Source organism: Hypanus sabinus, chromosome 4 (genome assembly GCF_030144855.1).
Source record: "Hypanus sabinus isolate sHypSab1 chromosome 4, sHypSab1.hap1, whole genome shotgun sequence".
NCBI classification, from domain to species: domain Eukaryota; kingdom Metazoa; phylum Chordata; class Chondrichthyes; order Myliobatiformes; family Dasyatidae; genus Hypanus; species Hypanus sabinus.
In genome coordinates, this window is record NC_082709.1 from 43,715,716 (window position 1) to 43,741,894 (window position 26,179).

Sequence of the window (26,179 nt, forward strand, 5' to 3'; positions counted from 1 at the left end):
TAACATGAACGAGGATCCCTCCCACCCCATTATTCTCTCTTCTCCCATTAGGCAAAAGGTACAGAAATTTGAAAGCTTATACCACCAGCTCAAGGACCGCTTCTACCCTGCTGTTATGTACCCCTCAAACACTTAAAGATGAACTTCTGATTACCCAATCTACCTTGTTGTGTTCCTTACATATCATTTGTCAACCTGCACATTTTCCCTTTAACTGTAACATTATATTCTGCATCACACACAAAATGGTGGAGGAACCCTGCAAGTCAATAAACATCTATGGTGGGAAATAAAATTGATGTTTCAGGCCAAGACCCTTCATCAGGAATCCTTCATAGATGCTGCCTGACTTGATGAGTTTCTCTGGCATTTTGTGTGTGTTGCTCAAGATTTCCAGGATCCACAGAATCTTGTGATTATATTCTTCATTCTCTTTTCCTTTTGACTATTTCTATATACTTATGTACAGTACAGATAGCATGCAAACAAACTTTTCTCACAGTACCTTCATACATGTGACAATAATAAACTGATGATTCAAACAAAGCTACTTTTTTAGGGACGTTTAAAATGGAAATTGTGGGGTGGGAGAGAAAAAGGAAGGTGTGGTATCACTACTGTTGAGACTTGTGAATATTTACAATATCCTTTGAATTTAATACTTGATTTGCATCCCACCAGAGGTTTGATGTGAAAGATTTTTATTCTTTATAGACTGTATAAAGGTGCTACAATGAAAATTTGAACAAAATCTTAAAAAACCAAGCTAGAAAGTGGATTTCACACATTTTTCGTTCACCAAATCAAAGCTGCATTTTCATGCAATGCCAAATTAGAAGGCCAATAATAGAGGGAAAAATCCTTGCTTTAGAACAATTAACATGGTATTTTTGCCCATACATGCATTAGGACGTGACCTGTGCTTCCACCAATGGAAACTGTTTGCCGACCTTGCAGCTGCCATGTCACTTGCTGCCTTGGATATATAATAAAGCAGGAAAAAAGTAGGGGAGGGCAAAGCAGAGGTGTGGTATACAAATGGAGGGGCTAGGAAAAGAAATAAAAGAACATATTGGATTCTAATAGAACCTGAAAGCAATAAAGGAATTTAATTGTGCTTTGAAGCTTTGCAACCATTGCACCATTCTGCACTGACATAAACAGATGTTATCTTTCTTGGTGCTCTCTGCCTACGCAAGGCAACACACAGAAATTAACATGGAATCTGTAAAGATAAAAATCAAATGTCCCAACAGGGATTTTATAAACTTTGCTCCCAACTTGTTGGACAATTTGTTCCACATTTTACTGTAAATGAAAACTCAAGATCAGACCCCAATCTTTTGATCCAATTTACTTTGGCATGTCAAACTTACAACACTCCTTTATCAACACATGTCCAAATGTCACCAGGGATCACAGGAATGCTGTGGTAAATCACTGGGACTTCAAGAGGAAATAAACACAGTCACTTCAAAGCATGCATAAAATATTTTTTTTACTCGATTTAAACATAAAGAAAAAAAATGCAAAAGGCTTTTTTAAAATGAACTAATCCAGTTTCTGGGTGCGACTTTTTTTGACATTAAAAAATCCATATAGAGTAAAACTTGTTGAATGTAGCACAAGTGCACATTTCTTCAAAACAATTAAAGGTTTACTGAACTACTGGGGATTCATTCAATGATTTTGAAACAAATTTCATAGATTAAAAAAGGTTAATCAATGTGAAATCTCCGTATGAAATAACAGGATCTCACTGTCCACATGCAGTGGAAAGACATCAATGACAGTTTTGTATTATGGAGGTCAGTGTTGAAGCAGTGTAGAGCTGTCACCTGCCACTTGGCAAAAAAAAAATTAAATTTATCCAGATCATGATCCAGTTGTTTTTATTAAACAAACATACACACAAGGAGCACTAAAGACATTTATATAGAATCTTTGCACTGTATTGCATTTGTCAATTTTTGGAAGAAATATCATTCCTTATGATCTGAGCAGCATATATGTTAAATCTACTGCTGAATTATCACAGACTTATTGGCTTCGTATTAAACCTCTTGAGCTGCCAACTTCAGAAAGTTTATTCTACAGTATATGATGCCAGTTGTTTCTCTTCCAGATCAGTTAAACTGAAATATTAAACATTTCTGCTAACCTAAAAATATCATGACATTACACAAGTTTACAAGAGAAGCACTCAAATTTAATTGTAGTTCATAATATACATAACATATAATACTAGCTTTCAAGATACATATTGTATATTTCATAAACTTTTTAAGATGTTCCAGGAATTTTGTTTCAAGTTAGTAGTAAGTAATTATTCCACAATCAGTCATCACATCCAGAAAAAGTAAGATCTGAACTTCATTTTATTATTATAGTGCTTGCTCCCTGGTCATAGATACTTCGCTGCTGCATTTATTTAGGGGTGCATACAAGAGCAATGCAAAACTGTCAAGAGTTGTGTTTGTTCATTCCACCTCTAACACAATGGCTAACACAGTATTGTCTATAAATAATGTTTAAATAATAAGTATATGCAATTAAAATTTGAGGAATAAAACTACAGATGCTGGTAAGTGAAACAAAAACAGAAATGGTGGAAGAACTCAAGAATTAGCCAAGGGATGCTGTTTTTATTGCATTTAACATTGCAATTTAACATTTTATTTAAAACAAAAGAAATAAAAAAATTGAGATTATGTCAGCCATAAAAGGGCTAAAATCTTTACTGAACCATCTTTATTACACAAAAATATTCACTATCAGTGGAATAGACAAGCTGTTTTAATGTTTTCACTTACCTTTTTATTGACACTAGCCTTAGACACATGAATGACAAAATGAGAGAAAGAACGATACTTTTCCAGATTGAAGTTCACTATCTGAAATGCAAACAACAGATTTTGATAACTGGTTTGTATCCTAATGCAATCAACAAATTTGGGGGGGGGGGGGGGGGGGGAACATAGGATAGTCCTAACTGAAAATCCTGCATGTTCACTGGAATGCCAGCCCTGATTGCTAAGCAGTTATTAGCGTCAAGTAATAGAAATTAAAAATGGAGGAAAAAAAATCAGGCAATTAAAAACATATTTTACATAGTTCTTTGATTAGAACCAGGCTACATAATCTTTTGTGTGGTTTTCTTCACTGGTTAATTAAGAATATTTATAAATTATACAAAACACAATAAATAATTGCAGCTGTAGTTCAGTCAGCGTCTCAATACTACTCTATTGCTCAGTAAGACTTTTTCCTTCAGTGTCACTTTCTTGGAAATAATTTGGAAATGTGATGGTTGGGTTGAGTTATTCTCAGATCTTGGCAATCTACTTGCAAACATTTCAACACCATACGAGGAGACATCAACAGTGCACAGAACAAATCAAGCTGTTGGACAAGACCGATGTGACCTACAAAATCCAATGCAGAGCCAGTAGCAAATATCACGTCCGCCAAACTGGAAGGAAACTATCTACAAAGATCCGTGAACATCAACTGGCCATCAAGCAGCATCACCAACCCTCCCTGGTCTCTACCCATGAAGATCAAGAGGGGCACAAATTTGACTTGGCATCAATGAGTCATGGCACAGGCAAACATGTGGCATGCAAGAGAGTTCCTAGAAACTTGGCCTTCCATGAACTATTCTGTAAACAGAATGTAGACCCTGATTCTATATGAGCCAATACAGGTAAAATTCCAGATCGCAATGTAGACCACGCAACCAATCAGTGATGAAGACTTCTCCCTACATCACAACTGAGTTTCCATAATGACTACCAATCAGTTGACTGTTAAGTATAAAAAGGCTAAACATTTGGAAAACACACCACAATTAACACTGATGATGTCTCCTTGTATGGTGACGAAATGTTTGCAAGTAAATTGGCAATATCGGAGAACATCTCAACTCAACCAAAAAAATCTTTTCCTTTAATGCCAGTTCCAAAATATAGGGCTATGGGTAACCCTAGGTAGTATCTAAAGTAAGGACATGTTCGGCACAGCTTTGTGGGCTGAAGGGCCTGTATTGTGCTGTAAGTTTTCCATGTGTCTATTAATTCAATAATCTGTCATGAATGTTCTATGTAACTCTGCCTCCATTGTCCTGTTGTGTGATGAATTCCACAAAGATTCAATATTCTCTGAGTGAAGAAATTCCTTCTCATCTCTGCCTGAAAAGCCAATCAATCATTTTCAGATTGTCTCCTGGTTCTAAACAGCCCACTGCAGTAAAAAAAATCAAAGCCACATCCATCATGTTACATCCTTAAAATTTGCACATTTTATTGAAATCGCCTTTCATTCTTTTAAACATGTGCTCAAGCATCTCATGCACGTAATCTCTCCTCACAGGACAAACCTGCCAACCCAAAAATCAATCTGGTGATGCTTTGCTGCAATTCCTGAATTGCTAGCGTAAACTTCCTGAGAAAGGGAGACCAAATTGTCACACAGTTTCCAGACGTCATCTCACTAGGGCTCTATATAAATGCAGATCTCAAATCTTCTAGTAATAAAAGTCTGCTTACTGACCATGCATAATAATTTGCAATGATTCGACTACTAAGACTCCCAGATCTATCAGAATAGTAAGACTATTGAATCTCTTTTAATAGTAATTACTCTACATGCTTGAAATGTTAAATATTTGCAGTAGTTTTTTTTAATTATTGTTTCAAGATGAATTTCATACTACAAAATTTTACAAAAGGAGGCATGGCAAAAATTATTGGGAACTTGGAACAGATGTCTAAGTAACATAATAAATGCACGTCATCTAAAAAGAAAGCCAAAACCAATACCAACGTGCATAAAAGAACTTTTAAACATGGACAGAAATGATAGTCCTCAGCTATACTACAGTTATTACACAGTACTTTATTACTGTAGTATACTATAATAGCAATATATATAGGCATCCGTTAGTCTCGAGGGACCATGTATTTGACCATGCAGGCCTGGGCAGGGTTGTATGGGAGACTGGCAGTTGCCCATGCTGCAATTCACCCCTCTCCACGCCACCGATGTTGTCCAAGGGAAGGGCAAGGGCCGATACAGGCACCAGTGTCGTCGCAGAGCAGTGTGGTTCAGTGCCTTGCACAAGGACACAACACACTGCCTTAGCTGAGGCTCGAACTAGCGACCTTCAGATCACTGGACCAACACCTTAACCACCTGGCCACACGCCAACATAATAGCAATAGTACCAACTAAAACTTAAACTTACCTTATACATTTTTAGCAATTCTGCCTCCCCGGTCAGGTCAATGCCTTCCTGGCTGCATGGGAAATTTAGTGGTAAATTCAAGTGATTTGTACGTAAAGAGAAATGGAATTTACATTGCCATTCACTTCAGTAGGTCAAAGAACTCATGCAACATTCACAAGCAAAGTGTTCAAAAAGTAAATTGAAAGAAAAATATGCAAAGTGCAAAGATGAAAGTAGGCACAGCAAGTCACTAACCATGCACATAATCTCATTCCCTTCTGGATTAAATATTAAACATCAAAAGGAAACATGGTTTGATATGTAAGATTTTTTATGCAATTAGTTTGAATTTTATTTGTCTTCATTAGTGACACCACTTTTTCTGAAATCAATAATACTTGCATTTTCTTTTAATATCATCCCTTTTTCAGGCTGGTTATGAAATGAATAGCAATTATATTCTTAATCCAACTCCAAATTATAATAATTCACATTAAAATATCACTTTAATAAATGCTATTTTTCCCAATTTCACAGAATCGAAGAAACTTCCTGCTTTGAACCTTATTCAGTAGGCAATGCAGGAGATTTTCTTTGTTGACAAAGGACAAAAAAGGCACATTAGACCAATAACTTCTGTCCACTGAAAGAAAAGTTCCAGGAAGGACACCATTATTCACTGATAAACAGATAAATGCTGAGCAAAACTAAATGCACTGCCATTTGTAGAAATAACAAAGTTACCAAACTCTCAAAGGGTGCATTATTGCAAACTTCTCACCGATCATGTGGGAAAACTTGTGGGAAAAGGAGAGAAGAGATGGAAAAAAAGAAGGAAATGCTCACTGTATTGGAACATGCACTGGTGCAAATAGGGATCTTCAGGCATCATGATTCAGCTATATGAAGCAATGTAGAGACCTGCTCTCCATTGCAACCATCTCATGTCGTACCTAACCGTGAAGTATTTCAAACGATCACTGATAGCATAAAAAGGAAAAGGGTTCCACTTCCCAGCACTATCATAAAAAAAGATCGTGTCAGAAAATCGCAAGGATTATGTTGAATGCTGGCTTTGACAGGTACCAATAGTCATGAAGGAATCATAAATCCTATAATAACTGCATCAAAAGGTCATACAATATTTATATCCCTTTTCAGTTCAATGATTTACCCTGCTTTCCCTCCCCACACACAAAATATTAGCCTCTTGATCTGAATGACAAATTTGAAAATAAGATTTTACCAACAGCTTTTGATGCAGGAAGATTCCATTCAGCATAACTATAAATAATGGTTAATATTGGTATCCTGGTTTAAAATAAAAATGCAACATTGCTGCCTCTTTTTCCTGCTTTGTACAGGCAGCCCCCGGGTAGGTACGAGTTCCGTTCCTGAGTCTGTCTTTAAGTCACATTTGTACGTAAGCCAGAACAAGTACCTCCGGTATTATTTAGTGTCACTTAGTCAAACGTTTGTCTTAGTATATAGTATTTATTTTACCTTTCTATGCATATAAAACACTTAAGAAATGTATGTATTCCAATAATTAAACCACTGCATTGCTTAGTAATAATTGTAGCTTTCATCGGGACAGGGCCTTTCACATGTTCCATTATTCTCTCTTTATCCGTTATCCTTTAAAATTGTTCTGATTGTTGACTGACTGTAGCCTAACGCTTTTCCAATGACCAATGGCGTTTCACCTCTTTCCAAACGCTTTATTATTTCCACTTTATTTTCAATCGCAATCGCTTCCTGTCGATGGAACAGAAACACTGTGGGCGGTGGGTCCTGAGCTCTGCCGGCTCCTAAGATCTGCTGGGTCCTAAGGACCACCGCACTGAGACAGGCTAAAAGGGACAAGTGGGGGTTGTGCTGGGTTTGGGTTTGGGTATTTGATCCTCCACAATATTCCACGTGGGAGTTTAAACTGGAGGTGGCAGTGTTTTATTTTTACGAGGTTGAGTTGCGAGCTCGACATCAACCTGGCACGGATGATACAGGAGTCACTGGATCGACATCAACCTGGTATGGGAGCGGTCTGTCACTGGATCGAACTTGGGACTTGGGAACCTCTGTTCTCCAGCCCAGCACTGATCTCACTGCGCCACCAGCCGACTGGAATGGGGGGGGGGGGGGGGTGAATCTTACTAAGAAAAATTTTAGCCAAATACAAAGTTAACACTCACAGTGTCAAGTGCAACGACTTAAAATGGTGGACGGCGCCGCAATCCGACTTAAAATGGCGGACGGCGTCGTGATCTGATTTAAAATGGTGGACAGCGTTCTCCTTCCTCGGTTCGTAAGTACGAGTTCTCCGTAAGTCAGACGTTCGTAACTCGGGGACTACCTGTATGCCCTTTCATCAAGTTCTATTGTCTTCATATCCACGAACTGAAGATGCAGTAATTATCCACAAATATCGATCCTCTGATATACTCACCTACATAAAAGATCTAAATTGCCCAGAGTGCCAAGCTTCATCTCAGTGCCAAGCTGAATCAGCTTCTTTCAAGACAAAGGGCTTATTCCAATACTCTACAATTCCACAGATTAGAACACAAAATATAAAAAGCAGCCAGCTGAAGAAGGTGTTACTCTTTGCAAGGTATTTTCAATGCTATCCTCTTAGGTGGATGAAACATAGAAAACCTACAGCACAATACAGGCCCTTCAGCCCACAAAGCTGTGTCCAATATGTCCCAACCTTAAAACTACCTATGATTTACCCATAAGCTCCATGTAGCCATTCAGAAGTCTCTTAAAAGACCATATCATTTCGGCCTCCAACATCGCCGCCAGCAGCCCATTCCACACATTCACCACTCTCTGCATAAAAAACTTACCCCGACATCTCCTCTGTACCTACTTCCAAGCACCTTCAAACTATGCCCTCTCATGCTATCCATTTCAGCCCTGGGGAAAAGCCTCTGACTATCCACACAATCAATGCCTCTCATTATCTTGAACACCTCTATCAGGTCACCTCTCATCCCCAGTTGCTCCAAGGAGAAAAGACCGAGTTTACTCAACCTATTCTCAGAAGGCATGCTCCCCAATCCAGGCAACATCCTTGTAAATTTTCTCTGCACCCTTTCTATGATTTCCATGTCTTTCCTGTAGTGAAGCAACCAGAACTGCGCACAGTACTCCAAGTGGAGTGTGACCAGGGTCTTATATAGCTGTAGCATTACCTCTTGGCTCTTAAACTCAGTCCTACGATTGATGAAGGCTAATGCACCGTATGCTTTCTTAACCACAGAGTCAACCTGCGTAGCAGCTTTGAGTGTCCTATGGACTCGAACCCCCAAGATCCCTCTGATCCTCCACACAGTCAAGAGTCTTACCATTAATACTATATTCTGCCATCATATTTGACCTACGAAAATGAACCACCTCACACTTATCTGGGTTAAACTCAATCTGCCACTTCTCAGCCCAGTTTTACATCCTATCAATGTCCCACTGCAACCTCTGACAGCTCTCCACACTATCCACAACACCTCCAACCTTGGTGTCATTAGCAAATTTACTAATCCATCCCTCCAATTCCTCATCCAGGTCATTTATAAATAATCACGAAGAGTAGGAGTCCCAGAACAGATCCCTGAGGCACTCCACTGGTGGCCAACCTCCATGCAGAATATGACCCATCTACAAACACTCTTTGCCTTCTGTGGGCAAGCCAGTTCTGGATCCACAAAGCAATGTCCCCTTGGATCCCATGCCTCCTTACTTTGTCAGTAAGCCTTGCATGGGGTACCTTATCAAATGCCTTGCTGAAATCCATATACACTATATCTACTGCTCTTCTCTCATCAATGTGTTTAGTCACATCCTCAAAAAATTCAATCCGGCTTGTAAGGCACGACCTGCCTTTGACAAAGCCATGCTGACTATTCCTAATCATATTATGCCTCTCCAAATGTTCATACATCCTGCCTCTCAGGATCTTCTCCATCAACTTACTAACCACTGAAGTAAGACTCACTAATTTCCTGGGCTATCTCTACTTCCTTTCTTGAATAAGAGAACATCTACAACCCTCCAATCCTCCAGAACCTCCCCTGTCCTCATTGATGATGCAAAGATCACTACCAGAGGCTCAGCAATCTCCTACCTTGCTTCCCACAGTATCCTGGGGTACATCCTGTCCGGTCCCAGTGACTTATCCAACTTGATGCTTTCCAAAACCTCCAGCACATCCTCTTCCTTAATATCTACATGCTCAAGCCTTTCAGTCCGCTGCAAATCATCCCTACAATCACCAAGATCCTTTTCCGTAGTGAATACGAAAGCAAAGTATTCATTAAGTACCTCTGCTATTTCCTCCAGTCCCATACATACTTCTCCACTGTCACACTTGACTGATTGGTCCTATTGTCTCATGTCTTATCCTCTTGCTCTTCATGTACTTGTTGAATGCCTTGGTGTTTTCCTTAATCCTATCCGCCAAGGCCTTCTCATGGCCACTTCTGGGTCTCCTAATTTCATTCTTAAGCTCCTTCCTGCTAGCCTTATAATCTTCTAGATTCCTATCATTACCTAGTTTTTTTTAAAAACTTTTCGAAGCTCTTCTTTTCTTCTTGACTAGATTTACAACTGCCTTTGTATACCACAGATCTTGTACCCTACCATCCTTTCCATGTCCCGTTGGAACGTACCTACTCGGAACCCCATGCAAACCCTGAACATCTGTCACAATTCTTTTTTTTTTGTTAATTTTTTTATTGAAGTTCATCATCAAACATTTCCATAAGATGTATTTCAGACATTGTACATATATATCATATAATCATATATATCACAAATCTCCACAAAGTATTTATCTGAGGTACACACTTATAGAAAAGAGTGGAAAGAAAAAACAAGCAATATGTAAGAACTATGTACAAGTAGGGAGTGATTTTTTTTTACAACAGATTCATTGATTTGTGAGAATAAAATCAGGCCTATGAGGCATTATGTAGTTAAACCATTTTTCCCAGTGTGAATCAAATTGTTCCAAATTGGATAAAATTCTCTTACGTTTGATTGGATTTAATAGCCCATTGACATTAAAAGAAATGAATTTTACCTTGTCTTTAACCATCTGTATTTTTCTGTCAATGTATCATTGAAATTAGAATAAAACAATTGATTTACTCTCTGAACAAATAAGAACCAAGAAACATACATACATATATATATATATACATATATACACACACACACACACACACATATATATATATATATATATATATATATATTCTCATTTTGGTGGGGAAAAAGGAGTAAGTGAATGAATAAAGAATAACAACTAAGTAATATAAAATCCACATTATAATAAGTATTTCTCGAGATAGGTATATCTCCGTGTACTTTTGCTTCCGTTTAGCTTCTCAACATTTTTAAAGTTAGCCAAACCTTATGGCTCTTCTGAAGGGGGTCAGGACTGTCTTTGGGAAACTCCCAGTCTCTTCTTGATATATTTCTCTTGGCCTCCTTCCATCTAACTGCCTTCTCGATTCTCGCACTATTTCCCAAGCGGAGCGGGATAATTCCTCAGTCAGGCTTTCCCTCGTTTTGGTCACGCTGATGGGCAACCCTCTGGCCTTCATGTCTGTAGTCACCTCTTCCACTGTATGGTACAACCATGTCCCATTGTCATAAAACACTCGAAGTTTAGCAGGGTATGGAGTTTGAAATCTAATCTTTTTTTTGCTTTAGTACTTGCTTTACTTCAGAGTATTCTTTGCATTTCTGCAGGAATTCGGGGGTGTAATCTTGGTCAAAATATATTAATTTTTCATTGAAAAACACTCTCTCCTTACCCCAAGCCCTTCGTAGAATCTCCGCCTTGGTGCTGTACAGAAGGAATTTAATTATTATTGAGCATGGCTTTCTATCCTGGGTAGGTTTCGGGACTAACACGTGGTGGGGCTCTTTCGACTTCCAGCTTCATAGCCGAGGGAAGATCCATCACGTCCCACAGTAACTTCCCAACAAACTCCGTCATAGACGAGCCCTCCGCTCCTTCAGGAATGTTGTCGATTCTGATATTTTTCTGCCGTGATCTTCCCTCTGGATCAAGCAGTTTACCTTCTTGGTGATGTAATATTTTTATTGTCTTACTCAGTATCCGTTCCACTTTTTGAACGCGATCTTCTACCTTCTGAATTAGAGTCTCTGCCACCGCTATTTTTTGATTGACGCTGGCGAGCTCTGACTTAATATCACGGAGCTGCTACTTTATTTCTTTCTGGAACTCCATTATTTCTTTCAGGATTTCCAAGATATTCACCGCTTCGCCTGAACGAGGCCCAGTGTCCACCTCGCTAGCACATGGTCAGGTAGGAGAGCTGCTCGCTGCACTCCTCTCCACCGCAGGCTCCGCAGTGTCGCTTTTTTAATTTCCATTCCTTTTCCCCATTCTTGCCTTTCTTTTCAGTTCAAATATTTTTCGAAAAATATTATATTTGATGGGATAACTGGGTTTAATTTGCGTTTTTCCAGAGGAGCTAGTGACTTAAGCTGCCACTCTCGACGATGATGTCACCGGAACCCCATTTGCCACATTTCTTCTGTACATTTCCCTGAGAACATGCATTTCCAATTTATGCTTCCAAGTTCCTGCCTGATAGCCTCATATTTCCCCTTACTCCAATTAAACATTTCCCTAACTTGTCTATTCCTATCCCTCTCCAATGCTATGATAAAGGAGATAGAATTATGATCACTATCTCCAAAATGCTCTCCTACTGAGGGACCTGACACCTGACCAGGTTCATTTCCCAATACCAGATCAAGTACAGCTTCTCTTTTTGTCGGCTTATCTACATATTGTGTCAAGAAATCTTCCTGAACCCACCTAACAAACTCCATCCCATCTAACACCCTCACTCTACGGAGATGCCAATCAATACTTGGGAGATTAAAATCTCCCATCACAACAACCCTGTTATTATTACTCCTTTTCAGAATCAGGATGGAAAGAAACTTGGAAATGTTTAAACGATAGTAGGGACAATTTTCCTCAACAATCATCCTTCAAGCTAATTTTAAAAAATATTTTAACTTATGATATAAGAGGCCATTTAGCCCCTCAAGCCAATGTCCATCAGCATTCCCCACTTATACCGTGTAATCTATTCCTATTACCTCTCCCCAATTCTTCTTTCACCTACCTATCAGGGGGTCCTTGGAATGTGAAAGGAAAGTATTGCACTCTGCAGAAACCCAAGCACTCACTGGGAGAAGCTATGAGTTCTACACATGCAACAGAGGTCAAGGTCAGACCCAGGTCATTGAATTTCATTTGTTATCACAATACAGTTAGCAAACAAGGTGACTGCCATATTTGATTATACAAATCTTTCATGAACACTTTTAAATGGCCATAATCTTGTTTGGTAATACTCTGTGATCATGAAAGACATTAAATGCCAGTACTTTTTCCCCCTTTATGTAAATAAAGGTTTATTTTTGTGTGGACCTCCGGACCTATTCAACAATTATGTCCCTATAGACCAGCCGTATGAACAAAGCCAGTTACACTGTAACAGCTGAGGTCACACGGCAACACGAACAAGGGTCATAAGAATCAAACACACCAATGGATAGAACCATCTCTCAGCACTTTTGCATCAGAGAAATGAGCATTACCAACGTTAAATATAGTTTAGACGGACTGAAGGATAACAAGTGACTTCACATCAATAAAATGACCAAGCCAGCATATTCAAGCAGTTTTGACTGATTGATCCCTCAAATGAGAAGCTGGAGACAAATGGAAACAGTGCAAATACCTTATAGTGAGCCATCATCTGAAATTTCAAAGAAATTCACCAGCCCTTCAATTATTAATATCGGTTATATTCGATCTACAATAGTTATATGGCTCTTCAACATAGCATAAATTAACACACAATGAAATGTCAAGGTCTTTGGCAAAGCTTGTAACAGAGTCAAAGCAAATGAAGTAGAGAAGCTTCTGGTGGTTACTTTCCTTAGCCTAGGAGAACACAAAAGACAATGTAAAAACCTAAAATTGAGTCAAATCCCTAAACTGTGTACCATTCACACTTTTGGTCACTGCTCCATTCCATTGAAGATTGACATTCAATTACTTTTGCGAAGATGAGACCCTAAAAATGAATCAGCCAAGACTGCAAAGACACTGTCTCTGAAAATCAATGACGAGATCACTTTGCTCAACAGACTGCTATCCTGTATAAGTAGGCACCATTCCATACTGCCCTCTGGAGGCTTTGTGGGCAAGAGTCAAAAGAATTACATGTACATTTTCTTCAGGCTTATAATGAAAACAAATCTTGACTTAAATACATTGAATATATCTGTACCATTCTGCATATAAAGGTCTGTGACTGGATAAATGGAATGAAAGACAATATTTCTGAATTCATATTCTTTTTTAAATCATCTCCAAAATTGTCACTCCTGGTAACAATTTGAAAAACAAACACCTGGTTACTTAACTTGACAAGTCTCATTTTGAACTCATACTTTCAGTTGTCAAGATATTGATTATGGAAACATGTTAATATACAAATATAGCCATTTTCCAATACTGAATATTTGTTCCCCTGCTGGTAATACACTGTTACTAGAATTAAACAGGAATGCACTGTGAGCAAAAAATGAAAAGAGGAAGAGCAAATTTACAAAAATAGTGCATATAATTTTTTTTCTCCAATGTGCACTGAAGATTTGTATCTACATGCAGTGTGCTTTCCACTACCATGACATGGAATGATTTACACAGCATGTAATCTGAGGTTAACAGAATAAGGAATCATCTACAACAATGGTTGAATTTTCTAAAAATATACAGCATTTGAGGGATTCTTGCTAGTTGGCAAATTCATATTTAAATAATACTGTTCCAATATACATTTCTACATATTACACAGAATAAATAGATGAAACACACTCAGGACAAACCACAGAATTGTTTCAGAAACAATGAGATTCTGGTGTTGATTCATTTCACTGTAATTCCGCTATTCTAAACAGTGTTCAATACGTCACATCATTCCATTCAAATAAAGATAACCCACGGTGTTGTTTGGATTACAAGTATGCTTGGCATCAATACTTAACTGCACATTAACCTGAGACCTTTTAACAAATTACCATCAAGTGCAATTATGTGAAACACATTTTTAAACTCCATTTACTCTGAAACACATTCAAGAAATCAGGGTAAGATTTTAGACCAAAATACACAGTCGTCAGATTGAAATAATGGGCAAGACACAGATGTTTAAAGAAGCCATATTAGTAACAAGTTATACAAAAAAAAACTATTGGCCTAAACTATTTTATTAATCCTAATAAAAATTATATTTTTTTTCCATTAAGATGTTAGTAAGGAACAAAGCTGTTGTTTGATTCTGAATTAATATCAATATGTCTCCCACTGTGGATTATAATTCGGATTACCTGTTCTTCCTCTACTTTGTTTCACACTCACAAACATGTTGAATGCTCTATAGTTTAAAGAATTGGAATTGGTTTTATTACTGTCGTGTGTACTGAGATACAATGTAAAGCTTGCCTTGCATACTGTTCATACAGATCAGTTTGTTGCATAGGGCATTGAAGTAAAACAAGGTAAAACAATGAAAGTGCAGAATAAAGTTGAAGAGAAACTGCAGTGCAGCGAAACAAATAAGTGTAAGATCTTAAAGAGATAGATTGTTAAGGGTCTAGATCATTAAGAGTCTATTTCATCGTGCCATGCCCTGCCTCACAAAGCACCTCATCATAGTTTTATCTGCCTTTTGGAGAATGACACAAACACTGGGTTAAGAAAAAAGAAAAATGCTGGAAACACTCAGAAAGTCAGGTAGCATCAGTACAAAGGGTTACAGAGTCAATATCTTACAGGGAAAGAAAAAAAACATAATAGTTTTAGGTTGAAAAGAGGGCAGGGGAGGAACAGATAAAAAATAGAAATAACTCTGAAAAGGTAAAATTAGAGTTGGGATAAACTATAAAGACCATAGTTAACAGGTTAATCACGGCATAGCAAGAGAGAGTAAAAAGCACTAAGATAAGAGCAGTACAGGCAAACATGAAAAAGTGTAAAATGCAGATGGCGGAACATGCCTAGCAGATCAGACTGTGCTAACGAAGAAAGAAGAGTTGAGCCAATACCACTGTATATTTTGTAAACTTACAGCAGAAGTTGCCAGTTCTGGTAAAGAGAGGGAGAGCAGGTCACCTGAAGTTGCAGAATTTGATGGGAGTCCAGAAGGCTGCAATGTGCTAAGATTGAAGATGAGGTGTCATTCCTCAAACCTTTGCTGAGACTATACTAACAGTGTAGGAGGTCACAAATAGGTCAAAGTTGGAGATGGATGGAAAATTAAACTTGGAAGTAGAGCAATCAATAGAACTGTTGAGTTACCCCAGAAGATGTCAAGTGATCACCAAAGTTGCATCTGATTCCTCCAAAGTAGAGGACGCCACATTACAAACAATGAATATGCACTAGATTGGAGGAAGTACAACAAATTAAGTCTAAGTCCACAGTAGACCAGATAAATCTGTAACCAAAGCTTTTTCTCTTCATTTTGAACCTCCATCCACACTAAAACAGCATTTTCCTCCCCCAAAAACTGAGCTTTTCTAAAACGCCCTCCAGAGTGTATAATTTTGAAAACGCCAGATTTGCTAGAGCAGTGTGGATGGGGTAACCTGAGAAATCTAAAAATGCTGTCATGATGTGCCAGAACAGATGGTGACGGCAGCACGCCATTTCATTGTTTTCTTGAATGCAACCTAACAATTTCAGAACAGACGGCAACGAGACTGAAGCCAGAAGAGTTAGAAATGCACTCACTAAATACTTTGACCCATAATTTACTGAATAAATAAGTATACTCACTTTGCCGTTTTCTGTCCTTGCTCGTATGAAGGTGGCTTACCTATTTATGCAAGTACTTCTCTGACAATAGATGTGTAACAGCCTAATGTAACATTGTATGGAAATACAATTTTACACATTTTACAAGGGGCTTTATTAATGCAGTCAGTTAGTCAGTTTTTCAATGTTCGTCGTCAGCTGGGTCATATTGTCCGTGAACTCCTTGTCGGTTACCTCCATATGCTCCAGTATTTGTTTTTTTTTAAGTTTTAAATCCTCCTGTACGAGAGCCAACAGCTGTCTGTCATTTAAGTTTTTCTAGTCTGTAACTGAACCAACGTGCACCAAGTCTTTCATGGCAAGATTTGACACCAAATCTGTCGCTTGTTTTCAATAGATGTGTCCTGCGCATGCGCAGGAGGAGATTCGCTGAAATATCCATTGTAATGTGGACAGTATTATTTTCAAAAACGCTTGCTGTGGATGCCTATCATTTTTACGCAAAACTGGCGCTTTCAAAATTATCTGGTCCAGTATGGACGTAGCCTAAGTTGAAGGAATTGTTCAATAGGAGATTGGGTTCAGCCAGGCAAATGGCTGTGTTAGTGAAACTAAATAGTTAGGCCTCTCTTCAACAAACAGAGCTGTCAGACTATCCCAGTGTGGGATGGAGGTGAAGGGGGATATATAATTAGGAAGAAATTAACCTGGAGAAAATGAATGGAATCAAGATAGGAAGAAACAAGTTCAAAGATAAGCAGAAATAGTGTGTTTTCCTGCCCAGTCCTGCCTATAATCTTGAGAAAGTGAGACAATGTAGATTCTGCAGTGTTGGCCACAAGGCTAGAAGCCTGAAGGAACTAGTTGGGAGATGATGGCCTGTTGTTTACTGAGATCTTCCATTTGCTCTCAGTCAGACAGAGGTAATTCACTTTCCCTGTCTATATTAGATTGTCCATTTTCATGGCAAGTCATCCATCTTTCACATTCACTCCAATAGCACAGCCTGATTCATGATCAGCATGCTCTATAGCCCTGCATCTCACAACTTTTTTCTTCCGTGTCTTCCTATTCTCTAAATGACCACTTTTTACAACTTCTGTTGCTTCTCCCGCCTTGACTAACTGTCCTTATTAGTCAATTTGATGATCCACGCATGATCTATGGCAACTTTGGCCTCACCTTTGAGATATTCCCCATTATTTGATCCAAGCCTCCACCACCAACATTTTCACTCTTTCCCGATTCTGATGAAGGTTCTTCGATATGAAATGCAAACTCTGTTCCTCTTTCTATAAATCTTGCCTGATCTGTTGAGTGTTTCCAGCATTTTCTGTTTTTATTTCATGCCTACAGAATCAGGGGAACTTTGACTTTCATAAGTTCGTGATTGTTTGATATATACTGCAGGAAAAATAGCGACAGACGTTCTCTGTTTAAACCTTGAGTCTCACTACATTTATCTTGATTAAGGTAAAGGCATTATCTGGTGTATAGTGCTCCATATGATTAGCTAGTAATTAAACAGGATGAGCTAGTGACACCTATCTCGCACATAAACTAAAAATTGAACCACATGGAGAAAACAATTTTTATAGAAAAATGTACTTTTAGCAATTATATTTCAAGTCTTAATCACTGTTTAACATTATTTTCTTGTAAACAAATCTTTAGTTTTATCAAACATCCATTTATAATTTAAAGCAAAAGCTCACTGGGCTTCAAGGAAAATCCCCTTATTACCTTACAGTTTTCAGTCCCAGAAAAGACTCTCATATAGTTACATTTATTTTTATACAGCTAATCATACAAAAACTGAGAGCAACTGAGGTATTTCTTTTCTGTGTTGGATGTATGCATTTCCATGATGTAAGCAGTAATTTGTTTCAATGGGAAACCACAGAAAATGGGGCTTAAGGTTCTCTAGTTGTTGTTAATAAATGTTGTAAAGGGAGTTTCTTTTTTTTCTTTGTTACTGTTGGGAAAGGGTTTCCTTTTGTTAACTAGCAGGAATGCTAATTTACTGATAACGAGAATGGTATTCCTTTGTAAACCAAATGGGGATTAATGTTCTTTCTTCTGAGTCTGTAAGCTTTTGTTGACGGGCTTTTGGGCAGATCGGCGCGAGGGGGTCGAGAGAGAGGACGCAATGCTCTAAGCTGGGCGAGGATCGGACCCCAAAGGGGGGTCTGAGGCTGGGAGATTCTCCGAGGAGGGGGGGGGATGAAGCTAGATGTGCTTGGTTGATCACTCGGAGGGTCCTGAGCTGTTTGGAGAGTCGAGGAATTCGGAGGGTCCTGAGCTGCGAGTCAAGGAGTTCGGAGGGGATCAAATAGTGGCCAGAAGACTTCAGTAATTGAGCTCCAACGGCTGTGCACGAAGTGGTTTGGACTTTGATAAGTTTGGCGCCTTTTCTTTAATTTTCTCTTCATATATACTGTATCGTTATTAATCACTTAGTTATAGTAACCTTTATAAATTGTACTCATTTAATCGCATTTGGTGTACTGTCTGGTTTTGGGCGAGGCGGGGACATCACACAGCATCCACACCAGCTGATTACCCAGTTTGGCGGGGCCGAAGGCTGCTCCCCCTAGACAAGAACGAGCTGAGCGAGCCTGAGGCGACCCAGGGAGTTACATAAGGTTCTCTAGTTGTTGTTAATAAAAGCAATTAGTAAATACTTGAAATTTTAAGATTGCTGTTTGAATAAAAGCAGTAATAGCTGGAAAAATGTACTTACCAAACTGACTGGTTAATCACAGTGCAGCCATAAATCCAGTTATTGGATTCCTATCAATTGAAGAAGTAAAATTCATTTGAGATTGTTTCAAGCTATTAAAATATAACCAAGTTCTACATACACGTGTTAAGTAATAACCTACTTACACTCAGTGGCTACTTCATTAAGTATACTTGCTTGTTGACATCTGCCGGACGATGCTGAGGATGTTCTACGAGTCTGTGGTGGCCAGTGCTATCATGTTTGCTGTTGTGTGCTGGGGCAGCAGACTGAGGGTAGCAGACACCAACAGAATCAACAAACTCATTTGTAAGGCCAGTGATGTTGTGGGAGTGGAACTGGACTCTCTGATGTTGGTGTCTGAAAGGAGGATGCTGTCCAAGTTGCATGCCATCTTGGACAATAACTCCCATCCACTCCATAATGTACTGGTTAGGCACAGGAGTACATTCAGCCAGAGAATCATTCCACCGAGATGCAACACTGAGCGTCACAAGAAGTCATTCCTACCTGTGGCAATCAAACTTTACAGCTCCTCCCTCAGAGTGTCAGACACCCTGAGCCAATAGGCTGGTCCTGGACTTATTTCTACTTGGCATGATTAACTTATTATTATTTAATTATTTATGGTTTTGTATTGCTATATTTCTTCACTATTCTTGGTTGGTGCGGCTGTAACGAAACCCAGTTTGCCTCGGGATCAATAAAGTATGTCCGTCTGTCTGTCTAATGCAAATATCTAACCAGATGATTGTGTGGCATTAACTTAATGCATAAAAGCATGCAGACATGGTTAAGTTGTTGTTCAAACCAAACATGAGATTGAGGAAGAAATGTGATCTAAGTGACTATGACAGTGGAATGATTGTTGGTGCCAGATGGGGCAGTTGGAGCATCTCAAAAAACTATCTCCTGGGATTTTCGTTCACAACAGTCTCTAGAGTTTATAGAGAATGATGCAAAAAGTAATGAGAGACATCAGAGGGGAATGTTTGAATGCTTGACTGCTTCAAGCTGACAGGAATGTGACAATCTCAAATAATCACACATTACAACAATGATGTGCAGAACATCATCTCTGAATGCACAACTCATTGAACTTTCAACTGGATGAGCTACGACAGCAGAAGATCAGACCAGGCTCCATTCCTGTACCTAAAAAGTGACAACTGAATACATGTATTCAATGTAGAGGACTTTAAATTTTTGTTACACCTGATCCTAATACACCTAAAACCTAATCCTACTGACTTCTCTCATTTGTGATATACGGCACATCTTTTGCTTTATAAATTAAGAGAAAATATTGCTGAAAGGGTATGCCTTTTTCTCACTGTTTCTTGAAGGCACACACTTGGTGATTCAGGAACAGCTTCTTTCCCTCTGCCACCCAATTCCTAAATGGACATTGAATCTCTGGACACTACCTCATTCTTTTTTTAATATACAGTATTTCTGTTTTAGCACATTTTTTAAAAAATCTATTCAATATATATAATTGATTCACTTTATTTTTTTTCTCTTTCTGTTAGATTATGTATTGCATTGAACTGCTGCTGCAAGTTAACAAATTTCATGTCACATGCCGGTGATAATAAACCTGATTCAGACTAATGACAGAGAAAGACATCAGTGAAAGTTGCAAAGTATTTCAATACTTTGATCAAACAGAAGGCAAACTTACCAGATTGGTGGTTCGACAATATAAATTACTGAAAGATTCCTCCTCGTTCGGAAGTGGTAAAATAAAATTTGAAGCTTTGGGTGACCGGGCTGAAAACTGAAACATATTTTGATACATATCATTTCAAACTCTAATTTTCTTCAGGATATGTTAAACTAGCTTTAAAAATACAACACCTATTACCTCTGGAGAGTTGTAAGTCCATTTGTATGTTTTAATTACACGCCATGTTGTACCTGAACCTAAAGTAAAGGCACATATTAAATACAATTTACAATTGGCCATTTCACTAATTTGAGAGAACACATCATTGCAAACCTGAGAAAGAGACGGAAGGCTCGAGATCATCTTCAAAATCTTTTGCTGAATAGCTGACAAAGTGATGATGAAGGACTGGCATTCTCTTCTGTAGATCCACTGTTATCTTAAAAAACAAATTATTACTGGCACAATCATTTTAAAATGCAAATATCAACAATTAACAGTTTTATGACTGCACAGATCTAAAATAATCCAGCATAACTTCATTACCATTAAGCCCACGGCCAAAAAGCAAAGTTAAAATTCATCAGATAAAAAGTAACACAAAAAAGCTGTTACAACAACATTATTCACTTTAGTAAGTACCATTTTATGTGTAAAAAGTAACTCAAATGGCAACAAGTAACAGTCTTAAATTTCTTTGTATCAAGCACAATTGAGCTCCAGAAAGTAATTCCCAAGTGACTGATTTATCTCTGCTCTAAATGCTATAACTGCATTGCAAAACGTTATAATGCTTACTGGGTGGTGAGACAGTGGTATTAATTGTATTCATTTTTAAATGTTAGCACACTAACATTAGCTGAAATAATAACTGCTGAGGTCCTGCTGAACAGTGCATTAAGCTGAAGGGTCTATTAAATCAGGAGATTCAACATGACGATATTAGAGAAGTAGAGAATGCTTCGCATGTTACACTCTGCGCCTTAGAGAAGTTATCAAAACCTATCGCTCATCTTTATGCTGCGGGAACAGTACGCACTCTCACTTTTCCATGTTGAAGGACAAGTACTGCCATTGCCTCCTAACAAAATGCATCATATGACCAATCACCTTGATTGCACCTCCAGAGAGTGTAAATGTTGACCCTATGGATTAATTACAGAATCTATCTCACAAATGGAGCATTCAGTTATTAGCTTCATATGATACCCTTCATGCCACTGTGGTTAACCATCAATTTTTTTGGAACTTATTAACAAAATATACATTACAAATATAGAGTAAAACAAAGTGACGTACCTGATTAGTATGATGATCAACAAGATCAAAAAAAGCTCTAACTGTGGCCAGTACCAGCTCTTTACACCTGAAGATACAAAGAACAATGATTAGAACTCTAGTTAGCTTATGCAACATATCTGAAGTATAAAGCATGCAAAGAAGTATACCCGGAAAATTCAATTTACCTGAACTAAAAGATACAAAGAACAGACCAAAATTATCCATTTTTAAACTATTCAAATACTCATGCATGATTATTCATCACTCATTTCCTATTACAGAACAGGATAAAAACTAATAAAATTTTATAAACCAAATCCAGTGAAGTAACTAATATTATATTATCAAGCATGATGGGACCATCAGGAATTGTAACATTATGGAAGCTTGTTATGTTTCAAATTTCAAAGACAGAGCCTCAAGAGTTGGGGGAGTAAATTTAGGATGGAGATGAGGAGGCACTGCTTTTCCCAGAGGGTGGTGAATCTGTGGAATTTTTTTGCCAAGTGAAGCAGAGGAGGCTACCTCAGTAAATATATTTAATACAAGGTTGGATAGATTTTTGCAAATTAGGGGAATTAAGGTTTATGGTAGGTAGGTGGAGAGGAGTCCATAGCCAGATGAGTCATGACCTTTTTGAATGGTGGAACAGGCTCAACGGGCCAGATGGCCTACTCCTGCTCCTATTTCTTATGTTCTTATGTTTCTCCAACTTGACTCTATTATCTTAGTTACTTGAAAACATTTTGCCATCGCTTTTCTTTTTAAACAACAAAAAAGCCTTTTGCATCAATGTTTAAGATGGTGGCTAAAAAACTATGTGAACATGGAACTTCTGGCTAATTTTTCCTGATACTTACCAGACTATACAAAGGTGATCGGTTGAAAGCCATGCTCTTGGGACAGCTGATGTCTATGAAAAAAAATGTCACATTCAATCACTGAAGGCTTTATCAATCATATTTCTAGAGTTGTAGCATTTTACAACATTTCTTTACATTTCCCCATGTGTCAAAAAAGATGCTGCCTTGGGAGAAAAGGTAAAACAAAACCGTTCCACTTAGTAATCTTCTCAGAACTGTGAGCAAAAGGTTCAACATACACAAGTACAAATTGTTGACAAACACCTTTTGACTCCTCAGATGGTGCTGGAATGCTGATTCTTGCAGAGTGAAGTTTTGTTTTTGTGTGGAGAACTTGCAGACCTGAACACTAAGTAAGAATTGACACTCGAATAACACAGCACTAAAACTATTGACCAGAAGGCCCCACCTTGTTTTGCTATAATACACTTCGGAGATCATTTTTCTCTCCCCATCTCATCTCCCCTCTCCTCCTTCAACTTTTATCCTGACCATAAAATAAAAACCATGGCCAAATTTTGCAGTCTAGCTGGCATTTCCATTGGGAACTTTTGGAATCTGACTGAAAAGGATTGTCATAAAATTACATTAATAAAGGAATCCACAGGTTATTGATGAGATTAGAGTTCCATTCCAGTCAAGCCCGAAGTGTGATACAGAACCCTAATGATATTGATGGACATTCCAATGCTTTAGACAGTAAAGCAGAGGATACTGGTATTTTCTTAAAAGATATATTTGTCTTTAAAACTAAAACCATCAACACAAGTGGTCTTAATGTTTTAGTTAACTTTACACTGAATTTTATACTTTTTAATTCCTAATTTTATTTTTTTTAAACAGCTTTATCATGCTGCTGGATATCAGAGACGTCTCAGTCTTGACTGTTGCCAAAGCTCCACCACCGGGTTTGCTTTCTGTCAAAGCCTACCAGAGAACTTCAGGAGCATAGTGTAGTTAACATTCGGATCTCACTGCACAACTGGAAGAAAATATCATACCCAAATAAATGAGGGTATGCAGAACCATATGTAGCAATTCTGTGCAACAGGTCCCCTCAGCAAACTCAGGCCACACTTTGTGCCCATTGCCCGTTCCGACCTCAACTCATCAATTTGAAAAACTTAGATATTTGACCAAAGATGGATAAACAAATTAGTTTCGTAATATAAAATAATTCATGTAAATGTCATCCAGCTAACAAACTGTTTGGACTGGACCAAATAATCCTGTTTAGAGTAATAAGAAACTTGCTTTAAAAAAAAATACTTTGAAAGAAGAGCTCTAAATTGGAAGTCATATATAGGACACAGGAGCAGAAGCTTACATAGGTTGTTCCAGCCAACTGTTGCCATCCAGGAAACGGTACCACAGCCTGAAAGCCAGGACCAACAGGCTCCGGGACAGCTTCTTCCACCAGGCCATCAGACTGACTAATTCACACTGATACAGTTGTACTTCTATGCTATATTGACTGCCCTGTTGTACATATTATTTATTACAAATTGCTATAAATTATACAATTAGTCAGAGACGTGACATAAAGCTTTTTACTCTTAGTGTATGTTAAGGATGCAAGTCAATTCAAATGTCATCATATCATTGCACAGGATATGGGAATTCTTGTACTCAAGTTGTCACTTCTTTTAAAGACAATCCCTAATCAGATTCAATGATGAACTTCATGACATATTTCTATACATTAGCAGCATTCCAAAATTTGAAGGGGTTCATGCTTGAAAAAGAAATTCAATCCTCCTAATTTTCCTCAGTCCTGCTATACTTGTTAAAGTATTTCTGCTGTTATGAATTTTCTCTTCAAAACAAAACTGACAAGTACTATTGTTGAAAATTGTGATCAGAAAAGTAAAAAAAAATGGCAAATACAATTTGTCATTACATATGATTATGATATTTTTTGCAATGTTGTTTACACATCAGTATGAAGATTATTGAGGCAAGACATTAAAAATAGGGAGCAAAGAATACCCTCAAATGAGTGGAGTGCCCATCAGTATCAAACAAAAGAGAAATACATTACTCTGACTCAAGTTCTACATCTTTCCTGTAATGCATCAATGTGGCATTGTTTGTGTACAATGGATCAGTTGAACCCACTCACAAGAAAACTATAAATGACACTAATATGAATATATTACAGCTACTAGAACAATAAGTTTAAAAAAGAACATTTACATTACCACGACATTTAGAGTATTGTTGTAAAGACCTAGGCTTGGAACAATGGTCAGCCCAGAGCGAACTTGATAATCTCGGAAACCGCCTCCCACTGAGAGAATGGTGATGTTACTCAAGTCTTTTTCATTGAGAATCCAGTGATTGTTCACAGTGCTGTAAAAGTCTACAAGAAAGCATAAGTTGGCTTAACTACATCTATTTAATGTAATTTGACATAACATATGCTCAATGAACTATGCTTTAAATATGATTTATTGAATATGAAGCAAGCAAAGCTATTCTGCAGATGCCAAAGGCACTATATCATTAAAACATTGAGTAACACACAAAATGCTGGAGGAACTCAGCAGGTTAGATAACATCTATGGAACAGATTAAAGAGTCGATTTTCAGGCCGAGATCCTTCATCATGAGAACACTGATGAAGCCTTAATGAAAGGTCTTGGCCTGAAATATCAACTCTTTATTCTTTACCATAGATGCTATCTAACCTGCTGAGTACCCTCAGCATTTTGTGTGCGTTACTCTGGAGAATCTACTTTATCATTAGAATATGTTCTGATTACTCCTGGGCTCAATCCTGACCAAAATTATTTGTACTAAATTGTCCATTTTGATCTTGCCTGCAATAGTATATTTCAAATAACTTGCTACGTCCCCTGAGCTCCAGCTTTTAATGGAGTTGATGACTGTGAATCACATAGAAACAGGCCCTTCAGATACCAAATCCATGCTAACCATCAGCACATATTTATATCAATTCTACAATTACATCTATCATTTTATTCTCCTCACATTTCAATTCAACGTCCACAACAGATCTACTCTACTGGTAATTTACAGTAGCCAATTAATCTATAAATTTTCTGGGATATGGGAGGAAACTGGAGCACCCAGAGAAAATCCATGCACTTTCAGGGAGAGCGTACCAGACAAACAGCAGTGGTGATCAGCCTTGAGCCCTGGTCACTGAAACTTTGGTGCAGCATTTCAACCAGCTGTGTCACTATTTTGCCAATTTTGTCATTTTATTCTTTGCCTTTCCTTTTCCCTTCATTGTCACTGTTAAGTACATAAAAATGGCTCTAGACTATAGAGCAAAGTATTGCAGTAAGCATACATAATGAAACTTGCAACCTCCTATTCAATCAACATTCTACTGTTACCTGTACAAGGCAGCTAAATAAACCCTGCTAAAAGAATTAACTTTGATTCTTGGGTCTACCAGATGCAATACCTCTCAGATGGAAAAGGACTGTTTTCCTAGCTAAGCCTTCATTCCATGAAGGTAGTGGAAGGCCATACTTGGAAGACAGCC

At 38.0% G+C, this 26,179-nt stretch overlaps 1 protein-coding gene across 7 annotated transcripts in view; it reads right to left on the reverse strand.

The window, feature by feature from the left end:
• Positions 1-26,179, reverse strand: part of pgap1 (post-GPI attachment to proteins inositol deacylase 1) — a 129,576-nt gene that overhangs the window by 79,656 nt on the left and 23,741 nt on the right. For all 7 annotated transcript variants that reach the window (XM_059966934.1, XM_059966938.1, XM_059966933.1 and 4 more), the window contains 9 exons: positions 24,864-25,024; positions 22,660-22,712; positions 21,818-21,884; positions 20,852-20,957; positions 20,717-20,775; positions 20,534-20,629; positions 18,850-18,899; positions 5,246-5,297; positions 2,814-2,894 (listed from right to left, as the gene is read on the reverse strand). In XM_059966934.1, coding sequence (XP_059822917.1) covers positions 2,814-2,894; positions 5,246-5,297; positions 18,850-18,899; positions 20,534-20,629; positions 20,717-20,775; positions 20,852-20,957; positions 21,818-21,884; positions 22,660-22,712; positions 24,864-25,024 — 725 coding nt within the window. The remainder of the gene's footprint in view (positions 1-2,813; positions 2,895-5,245; positions 5,298-18,849; positions 18,900-20,533; positions 20,630-20,716; positions 20,776-20,851; positions 20,958-21,817; positions 21,885-22,659; positions 22,713-24,863; positions 25,025-26,179) is intronic.